Source organism: Sebastes umbrosus, chromosome 19, assembly GCF_015220745.1.
Source record: "Sebastes umbrosus isolate fSebUmb1 chromosome 19, fSebUmb1.pri, whole genome shotgun sequence".
NCBI lineage: Eukaryota > Metazoa > Chordata > Actinopteri > Perciformes > Sebastidae > Sebastes > Sebastes umbrosus.
Genome location: NC_051287.1, coordinates 13109678 through 13133840, shown reverse-complemented (window position 1 = coordinate 13133840; position 24163 = coordinate 13109678). Strand labels below are relative to the sequence as shown.

Below are 24163 nucleotides of genomic sequence, written 5' to 3'. Positions count from 1 at the left end.
TCCCCGTTGGGAGTGCGCTAAGTAAAAGTATGACGTCATTGATGCGCGCCTTGTGTTTACAGACAGCCGTCAAAATATTCAATTTCCACAAATGTCAGCTGTTTTTAGCCTTAAACATGGGAGTAATATGTTAGATTATAACATGAGTGCATGTGTGGGGCACGCACAGAGTAAATGATACGAATCTTTTAGTAAAAATCTGCATTTTTGGACACAGATTTAGTGTATTAGTGTTTGAATGTAAGCTGTGAACCAAAACAAAAGTTGTCAGAGGTCAAAGTCTTCTGTAAAGACTGCTCGTTACAGTGTGGTGTTAACATGGCACCTGTAGGAAGTGTCTTAATGTGAGAAGTCAACCATGGGTGAAGCAGAAGATCTGGAGACACTTGGTGAGAAACTGTACTCTCTGATTTACCCCAAACACAGAGAGCATGCTGGGAAACTCACAGGTGAGCACAGGTGACCTGCATGGTGCTTTGTTTGTTTTGTGACATTATACGATAATACTTTATCGTCAGACAGGTCTGAAATGTGTTTTGCATCACAGCAGCTCCATTTGCAACATCACAAAAAGGACAAAGACAAGAACAGAAGACGATATTCACGTTTTGAACACAAACAAAAAGGTTTCTTTAGGTTTAGGCAACAAAACTACAACTTGTTTAGGTTTAGGCAACAAAACTACAACTTGTTTAGGATTAGGCAATAAAACTACAACAACTTGTTTAGGTTCAGGCAACACAACTACAACTTGTTTAGGTTTAGGCAACAAAACTACGACTTGTTTAGGTTTAGGCAATAAAACTACAACAACTTGTTTAGGTTTAGGCAACAAAACTACAACTTGTTTAGGTTTAGGCAACACAACTACAACTTGTTTAGGTTTAGGCAACAAAACTACAACTTGTTTAGGTTTAGGCAAAAAAACTACAACAACTTGTTTAGGTTTAGGCAACAAAACTACAACTTGTTTAGGTTTAGGCAATAAAACTACAACTTGTTTAGGTTTAGGCAACAAAACTACAACTTGTTTAGGTTTAGGCAATAAAACTACAACAACTTGTTTAGGTTTAGGCAACAAAACTACAACTTGTTTAGGTTTAGGCAACACAACTACAACTTGTTTAGGTTTAGGCAACAAAACTACAACTTGTTTAGGTTTAGGCAATAAAACTACAACAACTTGTTTAGGTTCAGGCAACAAAACTACAACTTCTTCAACGTACATTTGATCTGGGATTAGACTCCATATTTAGTTTTAGGATTGACTGGTGTACAAAAGACTGCTTCAGTCTAACCTTATTAAATCTTGGAACCCTGTATCTCTGATTTGATGGTAACAATTCATATTCACTGTTCAAAACATGGTTGGGGTCAGAGACCCCAGACCTCATTATAATAAACGTGTTGGTGTGTGTTGGTATAACAGCAACTTCTACATAAAACCAAAGTTCCCAAGCCTGTCTGCCTGCCTGTGTGTTGCAGGTATGCTGCTGGAGCTGCCAGGTCCTGTCCTGAGTCAGATGCTGCAGGACAAGGCCACGCTGACTGCAGCCGTGGAGAAAGCCCTGCGAGCCCTGCAGCTGGCACAGGAGCCCAGGTATCCAGTCCATCATCCTGAACAGGCTGGTCTTAGACTGTACGTGGCTACTCATAAGTCATCTCTGAGCCAGATGTTTCCTAGGAGAGGAGTGGGGTAGTGTTTAGATGCAGAAGGGCTCATTCACACTGCAGGAACTCTGTTCTGGTTTTAGGTTCCTCGTCCTGTTCAGCGTTGTTGTCTCCAGAGAGACCTATGAGACCATTTAGAGCGTCAGTAAGGGTGTTTTCACATATAGTCCTTTTTAAATGAACCAAAATCAGTCCTCAGTGGACGAAAAAGGGGACCAACAGAAAAGGGACTCGGTTCTTCTTGCATTCACATTGTCAGTTCATATGAAAGAGGTCTCAGTTCTGTTTCTTGTCCACTTCAGCTCTAATGGGGCCTCAGTCCTCTTGCTGTTCACACTATAGTTTCTCTGGAGCTCAGACCCACATATTTTTTTTTCTCGGACGCGACACTTGCCGCGCGGTCCAAATGAAATCAATTCATTAAGCCCATAAACATCGGAGTGGTGTATATGGAAAATTCAGCGCTTTCGTCAAGTGTAAGTAATGTAACGGAGACTATTCTACTATTAAATAGTGTGAGCAAATCTCAAGTCATCATCAGCTATTTACAACCAAGTTTAGGTGTATTATTTTGGGAACAGTTAATAGATGTGTGAATTTATGTGAGTGTCAAAAACCTTTCAAAGTGTGCATTTTCATGTCACTGCACCTCTTTGCAGCAAGGTATCAAGTAAGGACGAGGATGACGTGTCTGTGTCCTCTGACTCTCTGGGGGAGCAGCTGTTTGAACTGGTGGATGTTTACAACACCGGCCACTCACAGAAAATCACAGGTAAGCAACCAGTCCTGTGACTCAACACACATCTGATATTTTGCAGTAAGATACCACTTTCAGACACGAAGCAACATCAGCATGTTAGCATGGTCATTGTGAGCATGGTGCCATGCTAATGTCGGCATTTAATGCTGCTCAAAGCGTCGCTGTGCTGTACCCAAGTACAGCCTCACACAGCTGCTAGCATGGCTGTGGACTCTTAGTTTCTGTCATTTATATGCAAATACATTTATGAGTAACTATTGTGTAATGCATTAATATACTTAGTTTTTTTATGGCATGTTATGACATACTATACTATGACTTTTTTTTAATATACCATTTTATGACCTTTTTTTACATACTATACTATGTTTTTTTTACTCTTTAATGACACACTATACTATATTTTTTTAAATATTTTTTATGACATTTTTAAGACATACTATTCTGTGACTTTTTTACTTTTTAATAACATACTATACTATGCCTTTTTTTTTTTTTACTTTTTAATGGCAAACTGTACTATGATATATTTTTTATGATATTTTATGACAATATACTGTGACTTTTTTAACTTTGTAATGACATACTGTACTAAGATATTTTTAATTTTTTTATGATATTTTATGACACACTATACTGTAACTTTTTTAAATTTTTAATGACATAATGTACTATGATATTTTTAATGATTTTTTGTTTTTAGACCTACTGTAATATGATTTGCTGTTCTTCAACAGGAATGCTTCTGGAGCAGCATAAAAAAGCAGTTTTAAACCTTCTGTCAGATCCCAAACTGCTGGAAGAGCAGGTGAACTTCGCCCTGAAGACACTTAAGGAGTATGTGACTTATTATTATTACTCGGAGTTCAAGTCTACAAAATAAAACATAAAAAAATAACAAATAAGCCCATTTCACATCAGCCATTTTGACATGTAAATGCAGGCTGAGCAGAGGTGTAATTGATAAAAATTAATTATGGTCCCGTTATACTTGGTGCGTCATAGCCAGTCCAGTGAGCCAGCATGGACAAGGGGCCTATATTCATTGATAAATTACAGTAAAACCACTTCTTTGAAATAATGCTCCTGCTGCCTCCCTTCAGGCAGAACATGGAGGAGACGGACATTAGTGACACGTCGGACGCTGACGACACAGAGAGGCTGGGAGAGAAGATCTTCTCACTGGTGGAAGAGCTGGATCCACTTCATGCAAACGACATCACAGGTGACCTGATACTCTGTCTGTCTCTCTCTTCCACATGTACTATCTTCTTTATCATTTTTGTTATGGTATAAGGCTATTAAGTTGTAGATAGAGACTAAATGTTTATAGCACTAATGATATCTTGGTTATGTTCTTGTGCATCTCTTTGTGCAGGTATGCTGCTGGAGATGGAGGCAGCTGCTCTCCAACAGCTGCTCAGTGACCACACCATGCTGGAGGTCGCTGTTCAGAAAGCACAAGCAGCACTGGACTCTCAGAATCGAACTCTCTCTACCTAATCAGAAGAGGACATTTTTACACACACAGAATGACATTATAAATGAACTCAGATAATATAATGCTGGGAAGAGCTGGCACTTCTCTCCAGGAGATCATGGTAAAACAGGTTACCAGTATACGCAGCTATTTTTGTTTTATACTGATTGTCGGGTGGACTGTGGAGAGTCTCTGTTTGACTGGACTTACTGTAAATAATTGAAGAGTCTATTAAGCCCAGACTGATATTGCCCCTTTCTACTACGGGTGCTCACTTTGCTAGCACGTGATTGTCTTTCTCAGATTTATGGACAGAGCACAAGTGTCTAATGAAAAACATTTATCCATCAATATTGCTGAACTTCCACAACAAGACATCCGAATCATTGTTGCTTGATGAAAATGTTTACAGTTAAGAGAGGATCTAAGTGTTGCCAACAGTCATGCTATGACAATTTAATTTTGTTTTTGTACTGTACATAATGATGTAAGTGGAAGTTTGTAAAAATGTCTTTGCTAACAGAAAATACAGCAGATTATATATAAGCAAAATACTAACTTCAAAAATCTCAACAGGGTCACATACATTTGCATGCATATTAGGTAGAAATGAAATGCAAACCTATAAATCCCCTCCATCAGCATCCTCCAGGTCACAACATCATCGATTACATGATATCTGAATTTGCAATACACTGAGGGGAAAATGTTTGTGCTTGGATTTCCTCACTGGCACCATAGATTTTTCTTGATTTGGCTCTCCCACACACAACTGTAATTTAATATTTTGTTATATATCTGTCAGCTTTGATGTTATTTATTTATGATCATATTGGAGCTATTTCCCAACATATCTGTATTACTAGTTGTGTTCAGCTCCACACATACGCTGGCAGGTAGATGTTCCTCCTCAGGTATACATGCTTGCCATTCGAGATTTAACACATTTCTAATATTTAATTTAATGTCACTTTATTTTAAAACACAAATAATAATGTAATGAATAAAACCAATAGACATGTCTTTTCAAAGTGCTACAGAGCGCAAAAAATAACTTTATTACTTTTTCACCTTTTGTATTTACGTTTTTTTATGTAAAGAATTTTACATGAAGAATCCTAAAACATTGGGGGGGGAAAACAATTCTTTCACTGAAACAAAAGGGGACCTTTTAAAATCATAACCGGATGTCTAAAAAAAAAAAAATCATTGAAACATTTGGGATGACAAAATTCAAAATCAAATCAGTAAATTAAAATGACAAGAAACATATTTTGAGTACAATTAACTTAACAATTCAGATAAAGATTTATTTGTCTGCAGAAGCGGCCGATACAAACGATCAGAAAGTGAATCCACGTCATCTCTGGTGAATCATAAATGCAATTCTTCAAAGCTAATCAGAAAAAATTAGTTGCTCTCCACACACACACACACGCACACACACACACCTGTATGCCTACAGCTCATAAATACAATCAATCTGATATACAAATATTTGGATAGATTTATTTTTAGCGACATTTAAAACAGTTTTAATCCCAATTCCTGCTGTTCTGAAGACCGCCCCTCGTTTCAGTGATATTGTCACGTTTCTCAAGAGGAGAAACTGAAGCCTAACTTGGACGAAAGACCCCGACACGTCTTTTAAAGTCAAGAGTTGTTGATGGGCAGGAGGACATTGAAATAAATATCTGAAACGAGCAGCGTCCTAACACTGCAGACTCTCTCCAACTCTCAGGTTGTGAAGCCGGTACGAGTCTCTTTCCTTTACTGGAGGGCGACAAGAGGAAAAGCAAACAACACAGCAGACGATGCACTATTGACACGATTCATTCTCACACAAAAATGCCGTCTCCAGTTGACAGAAGAACACTGAAGACAAGTCCACAGTATGAAATTAAAAAGGTGCCACTTTCTTTCTATCCATCACACATACATTCAACCAATCAAACTTGGACATTTGGACTTTAGACACAAAGGGAAACTTAAAACAGGACCTGGGATGATCATTCTGTTAACAGTGTTAGATCTGAAGCTGGACAGCTTAGAGGAGCAACATATTTATTGTACATGAACACAGTTCGTGTATGAATTCATCCGCGGATAAACGTTTACGTGCATGTGTGTTAAAACCCATTACACAACTGTCTGTTTTTCTGTTTTGGATGCAGGAAAAAAGCCCTTCAAGAAAACGCCGTGCCTGTTTAAAAATACACCATTAGTGAACCGAAAGAAAAAGATGGAAGAGTGGTTAAGCTGTGGGACAAAGACCAACATGATGATGATGGAGACGGTGATTATGCTCTTCTCAGGTGCGGGTAAAAAGAAGGGTCCTTTAGGCAGAGAGCAGTATGTCCATGTGCTTCGTTTACTTCCAGGTAGGATATATCCAACAAGTCTGTTTACACAATCTCTCTGCAAGATGATGTTTTATTTCAACACTGGGTACTGGCGCTGACCGCCAAGACGTCCAGAGCGGTGTCCGCCTCCCGATGGTGCACTCGTCTGGGAAAAGGGGTAAAAACAAGGAACGATTATGAAGTGAAAAAGAAGACAAATGAGTGAGCTCTCTTTTTTTAAAGGGGCTCCATTATGCTTTTGTGTTTTTCCCCTTTCCTTTAGCGTGTTATATAGTTTTTTTGTGAATGTAAAATGTCTGCAGAGTTACAAAGTCCAGACCAAAGGGAGTTACTCTCCCCCACAGAAACTTTGCTCCTGAACTGCCTGAAATGCCTTGATTAAAGTACTGCCTTTTCTTCTGTAACGTGGTGATGTCACCACGTAACACATTTGCATAACATGCCGTCAAACAAAGCTAGTTAGAGCAGAGCTGAAGTGGAGTCCAAAGAGTTTGATTTGGTTGATCAATCATAACAGCGGGCCAGCTGACCAATCAGAGCAAACTGGGCTTTTTGGGATGTGGGGTGGCAGGAGCCAAAACAGAACGTTTCAGTCAGAGGGTGAAAAGAGCTGCTGTGAGAAAAGTAAAGCATTTTTTTTAAACATTAAAGCATGTAAACATGTTCTAGTAGAAACCCAAAATACAAGTATGCACCTGAAAATAAGCATCATAGGTCCTCTTTAAATCCTCACCTGTGCAAACTGTGCAGGGTTATAAAAGGTGACGCCTCCAGCAGGTGCAGGTGCAGGTGCAGTTACCTGGGCAGGATGACTCTGCAGAGAACAAACAAGAGTTACTACAGTGTGTGCAGCGTCAATATCCCATTACTTCTATGGGCGCAGGTGGTGAGGAAGACGCACTACTCCCAGTGGCACACTGTGGTTTGACAACATTATAACAGAAGCCAAGGAAAAGTGGAAAAGTAATGGCAAAGAGGAGGACTGGCGTCAGTCACAGTGAGGCGGCATTACAAACCACGGTTTCACTTGTTTTTAGTAACCATGCAAGCTTTATGACGGGTTATTGAAGCTGTGCGTTGTCATGACAACAAGCAAGGGGCGATCCTGTCTCCAGCATGCTCCACTCTGATCTATGCTAGAACCAGACACAAAGTACAGCTGAGGCTGATGGGAAGGAATATACTGTATGTGATATTTTCTAACCAAAGTGTTTAACTTTTTTGACCTTATGGTGGCGCTAGATGCAAAGTGAAGGGATCACTGGAGTTTTTGTTAAAATTTCATGGCAATCCTTCAGATAGTTGATGTAATATTTCAGTCTGGAGCGACAGACTGACGATCAGTCATGCTGCTAGCGTGGCTAAAAATAAGGAACTTCAGTGTGTTGATCATTTGCCGGGTTTGGTTGTTCATAACAGATACAGAGTGAAGGTAGAAACGCTAGAGACAGCAGGCAGGTGAGCAGGCAGACGTCCTGGGTTAGATGGGCGGTGGGTGAATGTGAATGGTGAAGCGTGCTACTAGTGATGCGGTGAGCGAGGCGAGGTGGGTGAGTGGCAGGCGGTGGGTGAGAGTGGACCAGTCGAGGTCCAGCTAGAGGTACCTGGTTTAAATGCTGACTCACTTCGCGTGATAAAGAACTCATTGAGCTAGAACGTGAGAGCTAAAGACAGCAGAAGGGAAATAAACAGTAGACAACAAAAAATCCCATATTAATAATCTCCCATGCATTTGGAATAACTCTGTTCCCACTATCCACCAGTTCAGAATGAAAATAAATAAACTCAGCGGTATAACAGACATGGAGAGAATTAGATTAAAACAGCAAATGGAACACAGATTTTTTACATTTTTATCAAGGCTGCGCATTTAGCATGATTATGGGGAAAGATTTTTAAATTGACATGCATGCATTCCCATGTTCTTTCACCCTCACACTTTAACTTCATACAAATAAGCACACTGCACGCACTGGCTGTTAGGGTGTCGAGCATCATGGTTCAGTGGTGGCATGATGGTACTATGGTGGCTACAGTAGCAGCTGAAAGGTGAAGTTAGTCTTACCTCCCCGGACTGTGAGCCATCAGGCACGGCAGGACCTTCTGGCGCCGGTGGTAACAACGTTGGGTTGAACATCTGAACAGATTCATTACAGTGAAACAAGGGAATGTGGATGAGTAGAGCTTCACTGGCTAAAGAAACTCTAATCTGCCATCTTGACATGTTATAAAAGCTCTACAACAGAGCTCCTTATAGAAAGTTGAGCATTTTGGGAAATACCATGTTAAAATACAATTTTTTAAAGATTATTGTTTGTTTGTTTTTTGCCTTTAATGATAGTGACAGTGTTATGTCATAGCTATGGAAGGGAGAGAGAGGGGATGACATGCAGCAAAGGGCCACGGTCGGATAGGATTCAAACCCCAGGCTGCTGCGGTAAAGACTCAGCCTTTGTACATGGGGCGCCCGCTCTACCAGGTGAGCTACCGGTATGCCCCCAAAATACCATTTTAAATTAAATATTGTGGTGCTGCAGAAATGTCCTGGCCTACACATCATATTCTACAGACTTAAGAAAACATCTTTGTTTTGTACAGATCCCTGAAAAAAATCACACTATAATTATTTTAATATGTTTTTTGGTGAAAATGAGAATGATGATGTAAAAATGATCAATCCCTCTGAAATTGTAAATCAAATCACAATTGCAACATTATGCAGCCCGAACATAAATTCAGGTTCACCAGTAAAGAGAAATAGCTACCTGTGGAGCAGCGCTGGTGTTTGGTGAATTTTGCTCCTGATTTCCTCCTCCGCTGCCCTCTAGAGGCTGTTGATCGTCAGGAGCTAAACCAGGGAGGAGAAAAATATTTCATTACTTCAATCCTTAAATTGCACAGTGGCTCCTCCTTCCAAAAACAAACATCTGCATCCATCCTGCACCATCATGGGCACCTCGCTTGTGAATGTACTGATACACATATAAACTAAAAGGTTATTTTACAATCATCATTTTAATTCATTTTGCAACATGACGCACCTGAACTAGGCACAAATAGGTTAGCGGGCATGGGCATTGGTGCCAAAGGAGCGAAGAGGTCTGCAGGAGCCGGGGCTAGTCCGCCCGGTTTAGCCATTCTGCTGGGGTTCAGAACATCCACGTATCTGCTCTTCGTCTTCGTGCCTGAGGAGAAAGAAACACATCAGAGTGGCCAGAAACAGAGCAAACAGGTGTGTGAGCTAATTAGTTAGACAATCATATGTGGTGTCTCCTTGACTGATTTCTCAACAACGTGTAAATCAACTGTCAAAAGTCTCATCTCACCTGCCCTCCTGGAGAACATGTTGACAGGAGGACCACCACCACTCGGGGGTCCGGCGGGCCCTCCGGGGCCAGGCATCTGAGGCATCATGGAGAAGCCAGGAGGAGGTGGCGGAAGGGGCTTACGCTAAAGAAAATACAGCACAATATCAACTGGATGATCTATAAAGCATTTCACGAAGCCAGTCTGTTTAAAAAATATGAATCTGTCTTGTAGGCCAATTTCTCAACATTACGCACCTCCTCTTCAGGCTCGTTCAAGTCGATCCACTTCTGCTTCTTTTCATCCCACACAATCTGACAATAAAGAACACAGGGCTCTTATTAGCACTGGTCATATGTAGTACATGTACATAAACAAAGCCGTGCAATAATGTGAAACTGAATACAGAAGAATGCTAAAATAAGATCTGCACACATAACAGCTAAAACTTACAGATTTGTTTTTGTCATCTGGCAAGTGAGCCTCATTCTTCCCCTTCCTATAGAGCCAGTTTAGCCAGCCACCACCTCCTCCACCACCACCACCCTGCGTGAAAGAAAGGAAAGAGCACTGGTGATCACTAATGGACGCTGTAGGAGCACCGGCTGAAGATACGAACGGTTATTACGTCTGAATATGAACCTTTTTCGGGGAGTCTTTCTTGACTTTCTTGGCCTCTTCTTTGCGGGGCTGTTCGGGAATCGAAGGCGGAGGCGGGGAGGCCTGCATCGCGGTCGAGTTGCTTCGCTCTCGTCCGATAGAGTGAGTGGAAGATTCAGAGGTGGTGCGAGAGCGACGTCCTGGAGTCTGTAGACCAGAAAATACTGCTCAGAATAATATATATAATACTGTATACCTACAAGCCCTAGACAGGTTAAAGCAGCAGTTTATACGTGACACACAAACGCACCATATGCATTGAAGATTGTGAAGTAGTCCTTGATCTCCTCCCAGGACCCTGCAGTGCCAGAAAAGAAAATGTAGTGACTATTTTCTATAAAATTTACACGACACAAAAGCACCTTCTAAGGACAAAGAATTGTGACATTGCTGAAAGAAAGAAGGATCATTTCTTTAAGATATTCAGATATACTGACCATGTGAGCCATGTGGTCATAGAAGTCCATCTGTGGTGTGAAGGAGCTCCTGGGTGGGGAGGCTGATGTGGGCTGAGCAGGGTGCATCTCTGGTGGGGCGTGGGACATGTGCTCTACAGGTGGCATGTGCCCGGGAGAAGGGGGCATATGATGGGGCATGTGATGGGGCATGTGCTGAGGCATCTGGGGTGGCGGGTGGTTCACCTGTACGGGTGAATGCGGCACCTGAGGGGCGGGCATGTGTGGCGACATTTGGCCCATTTGAGGAGGTGGAGGACCCGGCTGCTGATGGGCTCCCGGGTACATCTCCGTTTGCTCAAGTTGAGGTTGGAAGGGAGGAGGTTGGAAGGGAGGAGGGGCGAAGGGATGAGGGGCGAAGCCAGGATCCTGAGGAGGGTAGCCGGAAACGGGCATCTGGCCTTGTGGTCCACTGGGGGGAACTGGGTAGAACTGGGGAACATCACTGGAGGGTAAAGGCTGAGGAGGGGCCATCCCGTCTTGGAGGATAGAGGTGGGCGCTGAGAGAAAGTAGAAAACATGATGCATTTTGAATCTGGCTCTTAGTAAAGAGAGGTTAAAGGTGCTAAATGCGAGATTGGGAGCATTTCTATTGCCTCCGGACGGCTCTCAACATGTCTTCGTATCTAAGAGTGCTAACAAAGCTAACAGTGAAAAAAAAGGCAACACTGCTGACAGAGCTAACAGTATAAACCGGGGGGGAACCGCTACGCTTCCGCGACGACGGCGTTATCAGCTGAAACCGTTGAATAAGCACAGTGCAGGGCAGTGGCCGTGAGCTAGCCAGTGGGGCACGCTTACATCCACTAACATGCACTAAAAGGCACGTACAGCCGGCCCGCCTATGTCAGTAAAGCATGGAAAAGCTGGATTACAACACACACAGAGGGAGAGGGACTTCATTCTCTGCTCAGGTAGACATTACTCCTCTATATCTTTACAAAGCAAATAGTTGTTTGATGCTATATTAAAGCTCTGGATATCGTATAGAGCACCTTTAAAAAGGAGACCACAAGAAACACAACACAAACACATTTACACACACCTGGAGGCATCAGCTGTACTGCCTGTGGTGGAGGCCCGGGCAGTAATGAGCTCATCAGTGGGTTGTCAGGGGCGGGGCCATCCATCTCCACAGGCATGCTGTAAGGTTCAGGTGGACTGGGCTGGTCCAGGTCAGAGCTGGGGCTGCTGCAGTCGTACTGAGTAGGAGTCACTCTGTCTTCATTGTATGTAATCACCCCCGTCTAAAATAAATAAATAAATAAAAACATCAAACATTTGTTACATGGGAACAAATTACAGAATTACAGAAAATGATTCAAATACCAGAAATGTAAGTTTCAATTCTACAACATAAAATAAAATATCGGAATTTTCAAATACAACCATCTACGAAACCAGATTAAAGAGGACCTGTTTTGCTTATTTTCAGGTGCGTACTTGTATTTAGGGTTTCACCTAGAACATGTTTACATGCTTTAATGTTCAAAAGCCCAGTCTGCTGTGATTGGTCAGCTGGCCTACTGTTGTGATTGGTTAACCGAAACAAACTCTTTGGACTCCGTTTCAGTTCCACTCTAACTAGCTTTGCTTGAGGGCGTGCCAAACTATCCGTTATGCAAATATGTTACTTGGTGACATCACCATGTTACAAAAGAAAAGGCGGGATTTCAAAGCAAGGTGTTTCAGGAGCAGTGTTTCTGTGGGGGAGAGTAACTCCCTTTGGCGTGGACTTTGGGTTTTGTAACTTTGCAGACCTTTTACATGCACAAGAAAACTATTGACACACTGAAGGAAAGGGGAAAAACACAAAAGCATAATAGGTCCCCTTTAATTCCTAGTCTTCAACTATGGTTACAATCAAGTCCAATTTGCACATTGGAAATGCCTATAATCCAAAATCCTAATTCCTCCTACTCACCCTCATCTGTCCATCCAGCTGTCTGAGGTGGATCAGCCATTCAGGCTCATTGAACAACTCCTGCTCTGGCTTCTCCTTCAGTTGTGGATCAAAGAATCGCAGCTTTTCCGACATCTGTGAACAAACAAGCATCAAATTACATGTATTTAGATAAACTGGTGTGTATCTGAAGATCTGAGGTACAGAGGGGAAAGACAAAGAGGAGAGTGAGTGCATACCTGTATAATTTGGCTTATGAAAACAGGAGAGTAATAGGAGGGTTGCATGAGGACATTCCTAGAAATAACTTCACAGTAGTGGAAGGCCTGAGCACTCAGACCTGCTTCAGCCAAGCGGCATGCATAGATCAACTTGAACACCTAATAAGAGACAATAAAGAGCAGAGAACTGTGTTATTCCTCAGTAGTATCATTTCAAAATCATGTGCTATGTCATACAGTTAGGGAAATGTGACCACTTCTTTTGTAGTCTGCACAGACCTATTTAATATAGGACAATCAATGATTACGTTTTTAGGACACCTCTGTAAAGACACAACCTGTGTGTTATTCATTTATCTGTAAATACCAAAAGATGTACCTGGAAATTGGGTAGCGAGATCGACTGGGAGCCCAGAGATTGAGCATACTCGTAGGCCTCAGTCCTCTGGATAGCTTCATTAGTCGCACATTGGTAAAAGGACAAACTGAAGTGAAGAGACAAAGATAAGGTTATTCATGTGTGGCATATTATGTGCAAACTGTATTGTGGTCTAAAAAGGTGCCTTACTAAAGGTGTGTGTGTGCCTCTGTCTCTCTCACCTGTGGTTGGAGCCGATCAGAACCATCTTGGCGCTCTTCTTCGTGAAAACTCCCAGACCGACTTGGGCCATCAAGTAGCAGAAGTGTGCGGCATCGATCAGCCCCTTGGAAGCTGCAGACAGAATGTGATGTAATGTGTTTGTTGTGGTGAAGAATGAAAACCCTTGTTAATTCAGTTTAATGAAAGACTTTTTGATGCAGTCCTACCGAGAGTGTCGCCCATGGTGGTGATTGTGCGAGTGTCCAGGTCCAGGGTGTGTGTGAGGTTAGACAGCACCATGGCCAGGTGAGGGCGCCAGTCACCCCACTTCTCCTCTCCGCAGCACTGTTTGAATACAACAAATATCTCAACTGAAGTGGCGGTAAAGTCACACTGGAAAAACACAGTCTATGTAAGAAATACTTACAGTGGCTGATGCAGGCATCCTCCCTGACATCAGCTGGTACACTGTCTGCAGAGGGTCATTGATAGGCAAACTGTTGGCAAACCTAAACAACAAAGAGACAAAATAAATATTACATCTTTCACAATCCATAATCCGTTTGGCTAGTCCGAATCAGAGTGAAACTTTTTCGTTTTCTATTCAGTGTGCTTCGGTTTCAAGTTTAGGGTTCACTGGTGCTTTACCTTGTCATGACACGTGCATGCGTCCTGTTGTCCATCTTACTGGCCAACAGCAGGGCGTGGCCCCAGAGTCCTCCCTTCATAGCTGCTTCTAGGGCGTCCTATTCCACAGACAAAGTGGAACTTCAGATTTCACAATATACGAGTTAAATGACTATAATGCAGTTAAAGAGAGGATTTTTTTTTTACCTTCTTGCGGCCGAACAGCAGCAGCTCCCTAAAGCGTTCTGTCTCCTTGCCGAGGTTCTCTGGGACAGTCATGAAGGTGTCAGACAGGAGGGAGAGCGGTCCAGCTCCTGGTTCTTCCTCAGCTCGTGCCAGCGGTTCGTTGTTAAAATCAATCAGGTTGGCTTCATTAGGACTTTTTCCCGGCAGCCAGACGGAGCGATGCTCCTTCAGCAAGAGGTCAGCGATGTCCGTGCCGACCACAGTCTTAAGAAACACGAGTGTGACAGTGAGAAAATACACAAAGTCACATCCCTACTTTGACATACTCTCAGTTGCGCAGTCTTACCCCGTTCTGTCTACAGAGCAGCATGATGAATTCCCAGAGCAGGCGGGCAGAATCCCGGTCCAAGAGGTTGTTGTCACGAGAACTCTCCAGCGCTTTGTTCTGGGAGAACTTTATCACATCCACCTTATGGGTCTCCTCCCTGATGGACAGGATGCAAGATGTGAGATGGGTTAGCAGCACAACACAAGATTTAAATTGGTGCTTTTGTGTGATTCTTTGTGGAGAAACTCAGCTTCACAGATCTGTCGCTTCAATCAATTAATCATTTAGTCAACAAAATCGTATGAGTGTTAGTCGACTAAGAATTCCTTTGGCCGAGGACAGCTCTACTTATCAAAAAATCCCATGAAAAGACCGAACCCAACAATGAATTGAATGTTAAAAGTATTGTCTGTGTAGCCAAAGCACCAACAAATACACGATCTGCTCAGGTTTGCTAATACTTAAAAAATAAGAAAAGATACTATATAGTCTCAACCTGATTTTTAAGATTCATGCTTTCAGGAGGAGCCAATGGACTTTGTGCAGAGAGACGCAGACAGACGAGGGAAGTCAGAAAATATCAACTAATGCATTGTTGCTTTTAGTCTTTTCATGGGATTTGTTGACAATCACAAAAATATAGAACTTTGCCAGCCTTGTCCTTTAAAGGTCAGTGACTGAAAGCCATTTGTGATGGATGAAAAGGGCAGAATGCACTTACTTAACAAGAGGTCCGGGGAAAGCTCGTAGTTCTGCCTGATCCGGGGTGTCCTGCAGCATGGTCTGCAAATACAGAAAAATACTACTTTATACGACCTTAACATTGTGTAACTGTCATGTGCATGTTCTCTAACAAAAAAGAACGAAACGCACAAGGAAAGCTGCCATATTCTGTCTTTTTCCAGTTCGGTTGAGGAACATATTGAACATATTCTCAAGAGCTAAATTTGACTGATAAGTTTATGGGTTACAGGTTTTTTTTTTAGAACTTTTCTTTCTTTAAAGAAAAGCACTAGAGTGTATCTGAGAAAACGGTCGAAACAGTAACATTACCACCCTATGCTTAAATCCCTTCCTGCTGTCACTAGCTCTTCCCAGAGTAAACACAATGGACCAAAACTTCCCACAGTAAGGTGCTGAAATACAATCTGTTAAAAAAAATACCTCCATGTTGTAGATGTCAACGAGAGCAGGCTGTCCAGCTGAGGGCAGATTGGGCAAAACTTGGACCAGATGACCACCGGGTCCGAAGCGGGCACAGCGGTGGGGTATGCTGAACTTCTCTGGGGTTGCAGGACGAGGAGGAGCTGGAGGGAAAACATCAATCAGACTAAGAGCAGGTGGACTAAAGAAGGAAATCTAGTGGTTTAATTAGTATTCAGCTGAACTCTGGTTCAGGTTAAAGCATTACCATTCTCCAAACGCCAGCTTCTTTTGAGTCAAAGGACTCTGTACTTACGTTGCTCGGGGGCGATCCAGGTGCTGTCTGCGGTGTACTCAGAGGGATAAAGGTACCCGCTGTAGTTCTGGGTAGCATCAGTCTGGTTCGGGTACTGTCCATAGGAGTAGTCCACAGCCAGAGTGGATGATGTGTTGTCATAGACTGCTGACACCAAGTCAGGCTGGCTTCTGTATACCTGGCTCTGCAGGGCGTGATGACAAACAGAGTTAATTATCAAACAGGAAGAGAAATGAAAACACCCACACACTGTAAGCTGTACACATTTTAAAGAACAACAACAAACAGTTAATAAGCTTAAAAACTAATTTAAAACTAATACTGCCCAGTCAGTATTCACATCTTAAGCCCGAAAGTTACCGGGATGATGCTGAGAACATTATGCAAGTCACAATAGTGTGAGTGCGGAGTAAAAAGTACAGCCCTGTTAAGCATTTAGAGTGAGAGTGGAAGGAAGTTTGCACACACTTTTCACTCAAGGTGTCATGAGCCTTACACAATAGAAAACAAGTGATGTAACCATTATCAGCTATCCTGCTTTCCTACATATAAGCTACAGGTTTCTACATTGTAAAATGTCAAGAAATTGTTGAATGAAGGAGCTAAGAACCAGGAATGATCATGAGACTGCTTAAAAGCAAATAGTGAAGAGAAGATACTACAGGGGAAGTCATGGGAAAGCAACAACTAGCGACATGTTGGCTGCACTGTTTAGAAGTGATGGTAAAACAGTAGAGCCCCACTGAAAGCAATATTTCCACATTTTGGAAAATACACTTATTCGCTTTCTTGCTGAGGGATAGATAAGAAGATCAATATCACTCTGATGTCTATGATTATGAATATATGAAGATGTTTCCAGTCTTTCTGCTAAGCGAAGCTAACCAGCTGCTCCCTGTAGCTTTGCATTTAGCGATTCAATCTTCTCACTCTCCAATTCTCTGCAAGAAAGTGAATAATCGTACAGTACTTTAGGAAAAGAAGTGTCTGAATTGCTCTTGTCGCTTGTAGAAATGAACATTAAAATAATAAACCAAGAGAAAATGAAGAGCTTGTTATGACTTTAGGAGCCACATACTGAATGTTAAACACATTCCCACTTTCTTTCCAGATCATTTTTGATGTTTAGAAACACAAGTACAGCTCACAGATTGAGCCACTCATCCTTTGAATCCCTGTATTGTATAATAGCATCAGGTAAAAACACAGATGCATACAAGAAAAAATCTGCACATTTACCTGTTGTGATCGTGAGCTGAAGCTGCTTCGTCTGCTGTGGTGGCTGTGAGAGCTGTGCACGCTGTGTGCCGACTGCTCGCTGTGGACGCTGCGTCGGTCAAAGTCATCGCCGTACGGTTCTCCGCGCCGGCGGTAATCGTCGTCGAAGCTGGCATCGTAACCGGGATAGTACCGCCACTGATCGTCATAGCCCTCTTTCCTGTGAGTAGAGTGTGTGTTTGTCTTTCATCTGACAGATTGCACTGTAATGCATTAATCAATAGCAACACATGTACACAAATGGTTTTCTACCTGGCAGGAGGAGGATACGGCTGTTGCGGCTGTTGATTATAGTAGTTAGGGTCTCTGGCTCTGTAGCTGTCATCATAATTAGCCCAGTAGGCCTGATCATAGTAGCCTCTGTAGCGCGGGTCATACTGTCCATAGTTGTATCCTTCCCACAGAAAATATGGAGAGGGGGAGCGTGAGATTTATACAAAAAAAACCCATTATATACACAGAACAATTTTGAGAATTAATAATTTTACAATAAATTCAGTGAACAAGAAGGGGAAAATGCATTCATACTCATACTAGTAAGTAATCACAGCTTTCAACTCTGCGACTCGTACCTGCGTAATCATAGTGCTTGGCGTAATCTGCATAATATTCAGGATAGGCACTTTGGTTTGCTCTGTGGTAATCTTCAGGGTTAGCATAGCCTTGCCTATGGGAGAAATGGGAGATTTACAGGTCAAGTGCGAGAACCATCTAAATATACTCAAACTAACCATGAGGGATTCCTTACCTAGATCTCAATATTCTAACAAACTGACTGTACTGACTTGAAAATGATGGTGTAGGACAGAGAAGCAGTTTCACAGACCTGGATGAGGGCCTGTCAGAGTACTGACTAGTTCTGGAGCTGGGTCGTTCTGGCTGAGGCTCTCTGTACGGGTAGTTTGGATCACGATACGCCGGGGTCTGTCCATCATATTGGCCATACCAAGGATCTGTTCTGCCCCTGTATGGACCCTCCTGAAAGATAAAGGCAATAATTCCTGTTACAATATTTACATTCCATGGCAGCTGTTGTTCTTCTTGTGCATTTTTGCAATGTACATCTTTACAAAAGCGTGGCACAAGCTAGAATACAAAAAAAAAAAAAAGGACTTCCCACATACTTGATAATATTGCTGTGCTCTAGGATCCCCAGGTGGAGGTGGAGGCGGGTACTGGCCAGGAGGATATGGTGCTCTGCTATTTGGGTATTCTCCATAATTACCATAATAGCCACCATACATCTGTCCCGGCGCTGGAGGAGTGGGCCCGTAGCCTTGCTGGCTGCCTGCAGAGGAGGGTGGTCGAGGGGGTTGTTGAAGAGCTCCTGGAGGTACTGGTCCTTGAGGCCCAGGAGGGTATGCAGGAGCAGCAGCAGGAGGAGGAAGAGGAGCAGTCCCCGCAGCAGGAGGCCCCGGTGCTGGAGGTGGATACTGGTCACGGGAGGGTTGTGCTCCACTCACCGGAACAGAAGGAGCATTATTTTGTCCCTGCGGTGCAGCCTGAGAATCGAATGTCTTAGGAGGTTCCGCTAGCGGTGGCTGGATGTTTGCGGCTGCTTGGGAGGCTGCTGGTGGTACCTGTGGGATAGACGAAGAGGCCGGGGTCGGGACGGGGACATTCCCTCTCGCTCTCACCCCCTGCTGAGCATCTTTGGTGACCTGTAGGTAAAATCCATTACTAGACTGTGGAGACTCGTGCAGAGAGGAAGGATGGCCAGATGCTTGGCTTTGGGCTTGTGATTGGTGCATAGAAAAATCAAGCAGTTCATAATTTGATGGCTGATTGTGATTAGAGACAGGAGCGGTTGCGAGAGAAGAAGCCTGTGGAATCACTTGGAGAGCAGAGTGGCTGTCTCCACCCATTGATTGGCCCCTTGAAAGAGGAGGGCGGACCGGCTGAGACTGCGGCGGAGATGTGATAGCTGATGTTGCCGCTTCTGCGCTGTCTCGGGTCAGATTGAGCGGGCCCTGGCTAGAGGGTGAAGAACTGAAGCTTATAGGTCCAGGAGCAAACGCTGGATTCTGATTAGAGGTTACTGGAGGTGGTTGGGAGGTACTGGCACCCTGACCCTGTGCGAGTGGTCTCACAGGGGGGGTAGTTTCCCTAAGGCTACTTTGACTGGGTGCTTGAGCAGGGAAACTGGGGGGAATCACACTGTAATTGGACACTGGCGGGGCAATCAAAACAGGCTGGTGGAGCGAGTCGGACACAAGGAGAGACGCATAGCCCAGGTTGCCTTGAGGGTCAGTCGGCTCGGCCTCACTCACCTTTGGTGGGTTCTCTAGGTTCTCTGAGTGTTGCTGTGGCTGGATTCTCTGGGAGGGCTGCAGGTCCAGTGGGCCATCCTCTGGAGGTTGGATGATGTCAGCCCTGGGCTGTCGTAAAGGGGCAAGAACTGTCGGGGCAGCGGGGGCTAGGAGGATGTTAGCGCCCAAGCTCGTAGGGTCATGCTGAGCCCACAGAGTAGTGGCGGGGCTCTCACAGGGACGACTGGCCCCAAAAGCACGGGACGAAGGTCGGGAGTGAGAGTGAACCACTGGGTGTGGCAGATGAGGAACACCACCTCCAGCCCCAGCAGGCAGCAGGTGTCCCGCGCCATAAATATTTTCCATATTATCTGGCGGCTGCTCCAGGTTGCCAGGTGCAGAATCTGTACCCCCTTCCGCTACCATTTTAGCCCTGTCCACTTCAGCAGGACGCACTCCAACCCCATGTGAGCGCACTGGTTCAAAAGAGCTGTTAGCACTGGCCTGAAAGATACCAGTCGGTTTGGGAGGGCTAGGCGTGGGAGGCCACATCTGCTCCAGGGAGCTCTGTTGGGCACCCATATCTCCAGCTGGAGAAGTGTCAATCTGCTCAAAGTAGCCTCCAGTGGCAGCAGACAGGTTAGCATCATCGGTGAGACGCGGACTTTCCTGCTGAATAAAGGTACCCACTACTCCTTGATGCCGACGAGCGCCACTTCCACTTCCGTGGCTCATATTGCTATAGTTGGATGACACACTGGCAGATCTAATTGGTCTTGGAACAGAATCGGGAGTCTCTAGGTTAGGCCCGGTTTCAAACTGGTCTGCTCCGTGGGCTGCAGGTGCAGCAGGACTGCCGTGAATGTCACTGGGTAATACTTCCTGGTTCGGGACACACTCCAAATTCTCCACATGGTCGTAGTGGGAATCAGGGGGCTTCTGGGGACTTGCCTGTGGTGCGTGGTTGCCATCGTTCATGTATGGTAGGTGTGAATGATCTTGCAGAGAAGGTCCTTGGTAATCCAAAGGAGCATCACCATGGCCACTGTGGGCTAGCGGGTTGCTGTGATGCTGAAAGGATCCAGGAATACCATTCACTGCTTTATTTCTCTCACCAGCCAGTGTTTCTTCATTTTCCACATCATTGTCTTTAAAGAACATTGAGAGTGTACCAGACTCCTGAGCATATGGGACTGGGGCAGAGGCAGAACTAGGTCCAGGCCCAGGACCAGTGTTGGACGCATGTTGCGATCCAGCAGAGTCAGGCCGGGGCTGAGGATGGGCTAGGCCAGTCCCCATTTGGTGGTAGCCTGAGTCCTGTGGGGGCATGTTGAACCACGAGTCCTGGGGAGCAGAGCTCTGACTGAAGTAGCTCTGAGTTTGGAAGTGGGAATTATGCTGCTGGGGTGCATTTGGGTCGGGCCATTGTGAACTGGGGGCATTTACAGGGTTCTGGGGAGGAAGAGGAGCCTGAACTGGGGGATGTCCAGGTTGTGATGGAGGGGTGGGGGTGTTGTGATGGGGCGATGGGGTGTGGGAGGGGTACATCTGGGTCTGCGGCGGTAAATTAAAAGGCTGTGACGGAGGGTCACTAGTAGGCTGGAAATAGTTCTGAACTGATGGAGGGCGACTTCCATGATCAGGGGCCCACTGGGAATAGGAGGCGGCGGGAGGCACAGGCTGGAAGGACATGGGCTGAGGAGGAGGATGTCCTTGAAATTCCTGGTTAAAAGGTGTCTGACCCGGTGCTGAGGCTGAGGCCACAGGTGGTGGCTCTGTGGCCATGGATGGCGTCTGTTCTGTTGAGTTAAAATAGCCCTGTTCACTATTAGAGGATGCATATCCTGCGGGACCGGGTGCTGGGTAACCACCAGGGGATGCTGCACCGTGAGGGTTGAACAGTGTCACCCCTGGTAGAGAGGATGGCGGGGGACCAGAGAGAACAGCTGGGACATCCTCCAGTGTCTGTGGTTGTGGAGGCAGCCCTGAGCCAGCTTGAGAGTACATGGCGTTAGGCGGGGCTTGCATTGGTGGAGGGTTGCTGTTGGGTATTGTTGGGAGACCACCTGCAGCCATAGGAGGAGGAGGAGCTCTAACAAAAGCAAAAGGGTCCGTCATGGGTTGGGTAGCGGGCGGCATTGCGGCAGCAGCCGCTGCTGTATGCTTGTGAGGCCTGGCCCTGCGGAACATATTGGGCCCGGAAGGAGGTGGGCCAGAGGCTCCCAGAGGTCCGGTCCGAGGAGGGGGCTGCATGGCTGCAGAGCTAACAGGTCCGAGGACCGGGTCACTCTAGTAGATGTCACTGAAGAGAGTGAAGTCAGGCAAAGCTGGGTAAAGACAAGGAAAGAGGGAGTGGTTAACCAAAAAGCTACACATGCCTCTCTGATGGACTTAACCACACCTTTATTTATGTCCTGGTCCGTGATCTTATTTAAACAAACGGTACAACGTGGCAGTTTCTACATCAGCTCTAAGATGTTATGACGAATAATACAGCGCTCTATTGAGTAAAACACAATTGACTGATGGTTATGAATGCCAACTTTGATTACATCATGCACTCTGAGTATAATGGTTTTACTTCTAGAGCTTGGTGCTTATCTTACTCAAACAGTTTTAAGAAGCACGATCATAGAAAACAGATGCAAACATTTATTTTATTCGGTAGGGGAATAGGTATAAAACTAGGAGTGTAAGAAAATATTGAAGAAATTAAATATCGTGATATTATGTTTTGCGATACTGTATTGATTTTCAAAAACACTGTATTGATTTTTAATTAATAGTTTAAACGCAAAGATTAACTCTGTCAATACTTTATTTAATTTGCAAAAAGATGCGTCCTCTCAGTGTGTGTGCCCTCTCAAAGTAGTGCTATGATGATGGATGTTACAGAGACTGTGATATATGCAAATCCCACTGTGCTGATTGAATAAAAAGTTAACTTTAATCAGATTTTATCCATATGGTGGTGTGTTCTTTATGCTATGACAGTTTTCCTAATATATCACCTTGCTTACTGTATCGCAATATACTGAATCGTAACCTCTGTATCGTGACACGTATCATATTGCCAGATTCTTGCAAATACACAGCCCTATATAAAACTGTAATGAATCACATATGAGAAGAAAAAATCTGTTATATGAAAATTAAACGTCAATTAAGGCAACAGCACTGAAACAAGTGAAGCTACTTAGCAAGGTCATTTTTCAATAGCAGAGGAAAATAAGCACCGGCTTTTGGAATCACAGACAGCTTTTTGTCAGAAGGTCAAATCTGGTGGCTTCTGACAAACTATTGACATGTAACATAGTAGCCATTGTAATTATAGTCATTCACTGGGATTTGGAAATGATGAAAACAGCTGACTAACCTGTTAAAATAAAGAGGAAACTGATGTTAGGATTGAACTTTCTAAACAGGAACTCACTGATGTAGCTAGTAGTGTCACAAATAACTCCTGCAGCTTTATTGCTTTTGTTGGTAACGCTAGTTGTTGCCCTGATGAGGATATTATATCTCGTTTCAAATATGTTTATTAGGAAGCATGTGCATGTCAGTGATACAGACTTCTGTGGGGTGTTTATCATGCCTCATTTTTGATATAGATCAACAAAAACAGACAACACAAGGAACTAAGGGCAAACAAAAAATGGAGACAAGCAAATACAAAGAACATAAGTAGTTAAAGGAAAACAATAAATAAATAAATAAACCACAGACAACACCCTAAGGCACACAAATCAGGGAGACTATCATATCATATCATATCTATCAGCTATCATATAGTACACAGTGCATCTGTCAGTGGGAAGTTCAGAGGAGCTAGCACAGACTGACATTGAGCATTTGAAATGATAGTGCAGCTTTATTGCTTTTGTTGGCAACACTAGTTGTTGGTTAATAAAGATGCCACAAATACAAAACATAAGACCGACTGAACTATGCCCTGATGAGACTATCACATCTATCAGATATCACATAGTACACAGTGCATCTGTCAGTGGGGAGTCCAGGGCAGCTAGCACAGACTGACATTGAGCATTTTTTATCATAAATGATAGAAATGGGAGATGATCAACAACAGAAAGAGCTAGGAAACTGATCTTGGCCAGATGATCTCCACACCCCAGATCTCTCTCTCTCAAGTGACCCGGGTTATACATTCACCTAGAACCGTTAAGCTAAGCTAATGTTAGCTTGCCAGACTAGACAGTCAACATGGAACAAAACAAAGTTATCTATTGAGATAAACACTATCAACTCCTGATTATCAGCCACTCTTGTTGAGCTCTAACCAGGTAGCTCACACTTTAATTGACGACACTAATTGACACATTAAGCTGCCTACTCTGACTGCTCAGCTAGCATTAGCATAGTTAGCTTGCTAACTAGCCTATGCTAACTCTCAGATGGTCTAACAGTTTGACGCCTTGTTGTTTAGATACACCAGTTCAGAGTAAAGCAGTGTTAACGATGGTATGTATTCACTCTTACCCGATGTCGGACATGTGTACAAATAGAAATGTATTCTTACAAATGTGCAGGAGAGTGAGTCTGACACACCGCCACCATCTTCAGTGAACACATCCTACTAGGCTACGTGTACATGCAGCGTCACAGGCCAAACAACC

At 43.9% G+C, this 24163-nt stretch overlaps 2 protein-coding genes across 10 annotated transcripts; one reads left to right on the top strand and one right to left on the bottom strand.

The window, feature by feature from the left end:
• Positions 1 to 21: 21 nt before the first annotated feature.
• LOC119477896 lies at positions 22 to 5169 on the top strand. Of its 2 annotated transcripts, none has more exons than XM_037752109.1 (6): positions 22 to 449; positions 1486 to 1639; positions 2331 to 2443; positions 3169 to 3268; positions 3535 to 3656; positions 3810 to 5169. In XM_037752109.1, exons 1-6 carry the CDS (start codon positions 359 to 361, stop codon positions 3932 to 3934), a joined length of 705 nt encoding a protein of 234 aa, XP_037608037.1. In that variant the 5' UTR covers positions 22 to 358; the 3' UTR covers positions 3935 to 5169. The 2 variants fall into 2 exon arrangements, with proteins under 2 accessions (XP_037608037.1, XP_037608038.1); XM_037752110.1 differs by having other exon boundaries at positions 24 to 449; positions 1486 to 1600.
• On the bottom strand, positions 4940 to 24163 carry sec16a (SEC16 homolog A, endoplasmic reticulum export factor). 8 transcript variants are annotated; one of them, XM_037752108.1, is made up of 32 exons: positions 24067 to 24163; positions 19548 to 21853; positions 18402 to 18938; positions 18104 to 18255; positions 17850 to 17944; positions 17530 to 17671; positions 17239 to 17437; positions 16000 to 16183; positions 15705 to 15847; positions 15262 to 15323; positions 14559 to 14697; positions 14234 to 14476; positions 14048 to 14145; positions 13827 to 13908; positions 13627 to 13744; positions 13420 to 13531; positions 13199 to 13304; positions 12838 to 12978; positions 12620 to 12733; positions 11741 to 11942; positions 10678 to 11195; positions 10491 to 10547; positions 10223 to 10387; positions 10034 to 10126; positions 9838 to 9894; positions 9601 to 9724; positions 9316 to 9459; positions 9040 to 9122; positions 8340 to 8411; positions 7879 to 7938; positions 7008 to 7088; positions 4940 to 6419 (listed from the first exon to the last, which is right to left on the bottom strand). In XM_037752108.1, the coding sequence occupies exons 2-32, from the start codon at positions 21777 to 21779 to the stop codon at positions 6345 to 6347; spliced, it is 6630 nt and encodes a 2209-aa protein (XP_037608036.1). In that variant the 5' UTR covers positions 21780 to 21853; positions 24067 to 24163; the 3' UTR covers positions 4940 to 6344. The 8 variants fall into 8 exon arrangements, with proteins under 8 accessions (XP_037608036.1, XP_037608028.1, XP_037608033.1 ...); XM_037752100.1 differs by having other exon boundaries at positions 18402 to 21853; XM_037752105.1 differs by having other exon boundaries at positions 7900 to 7938; positions 18402 to 21853.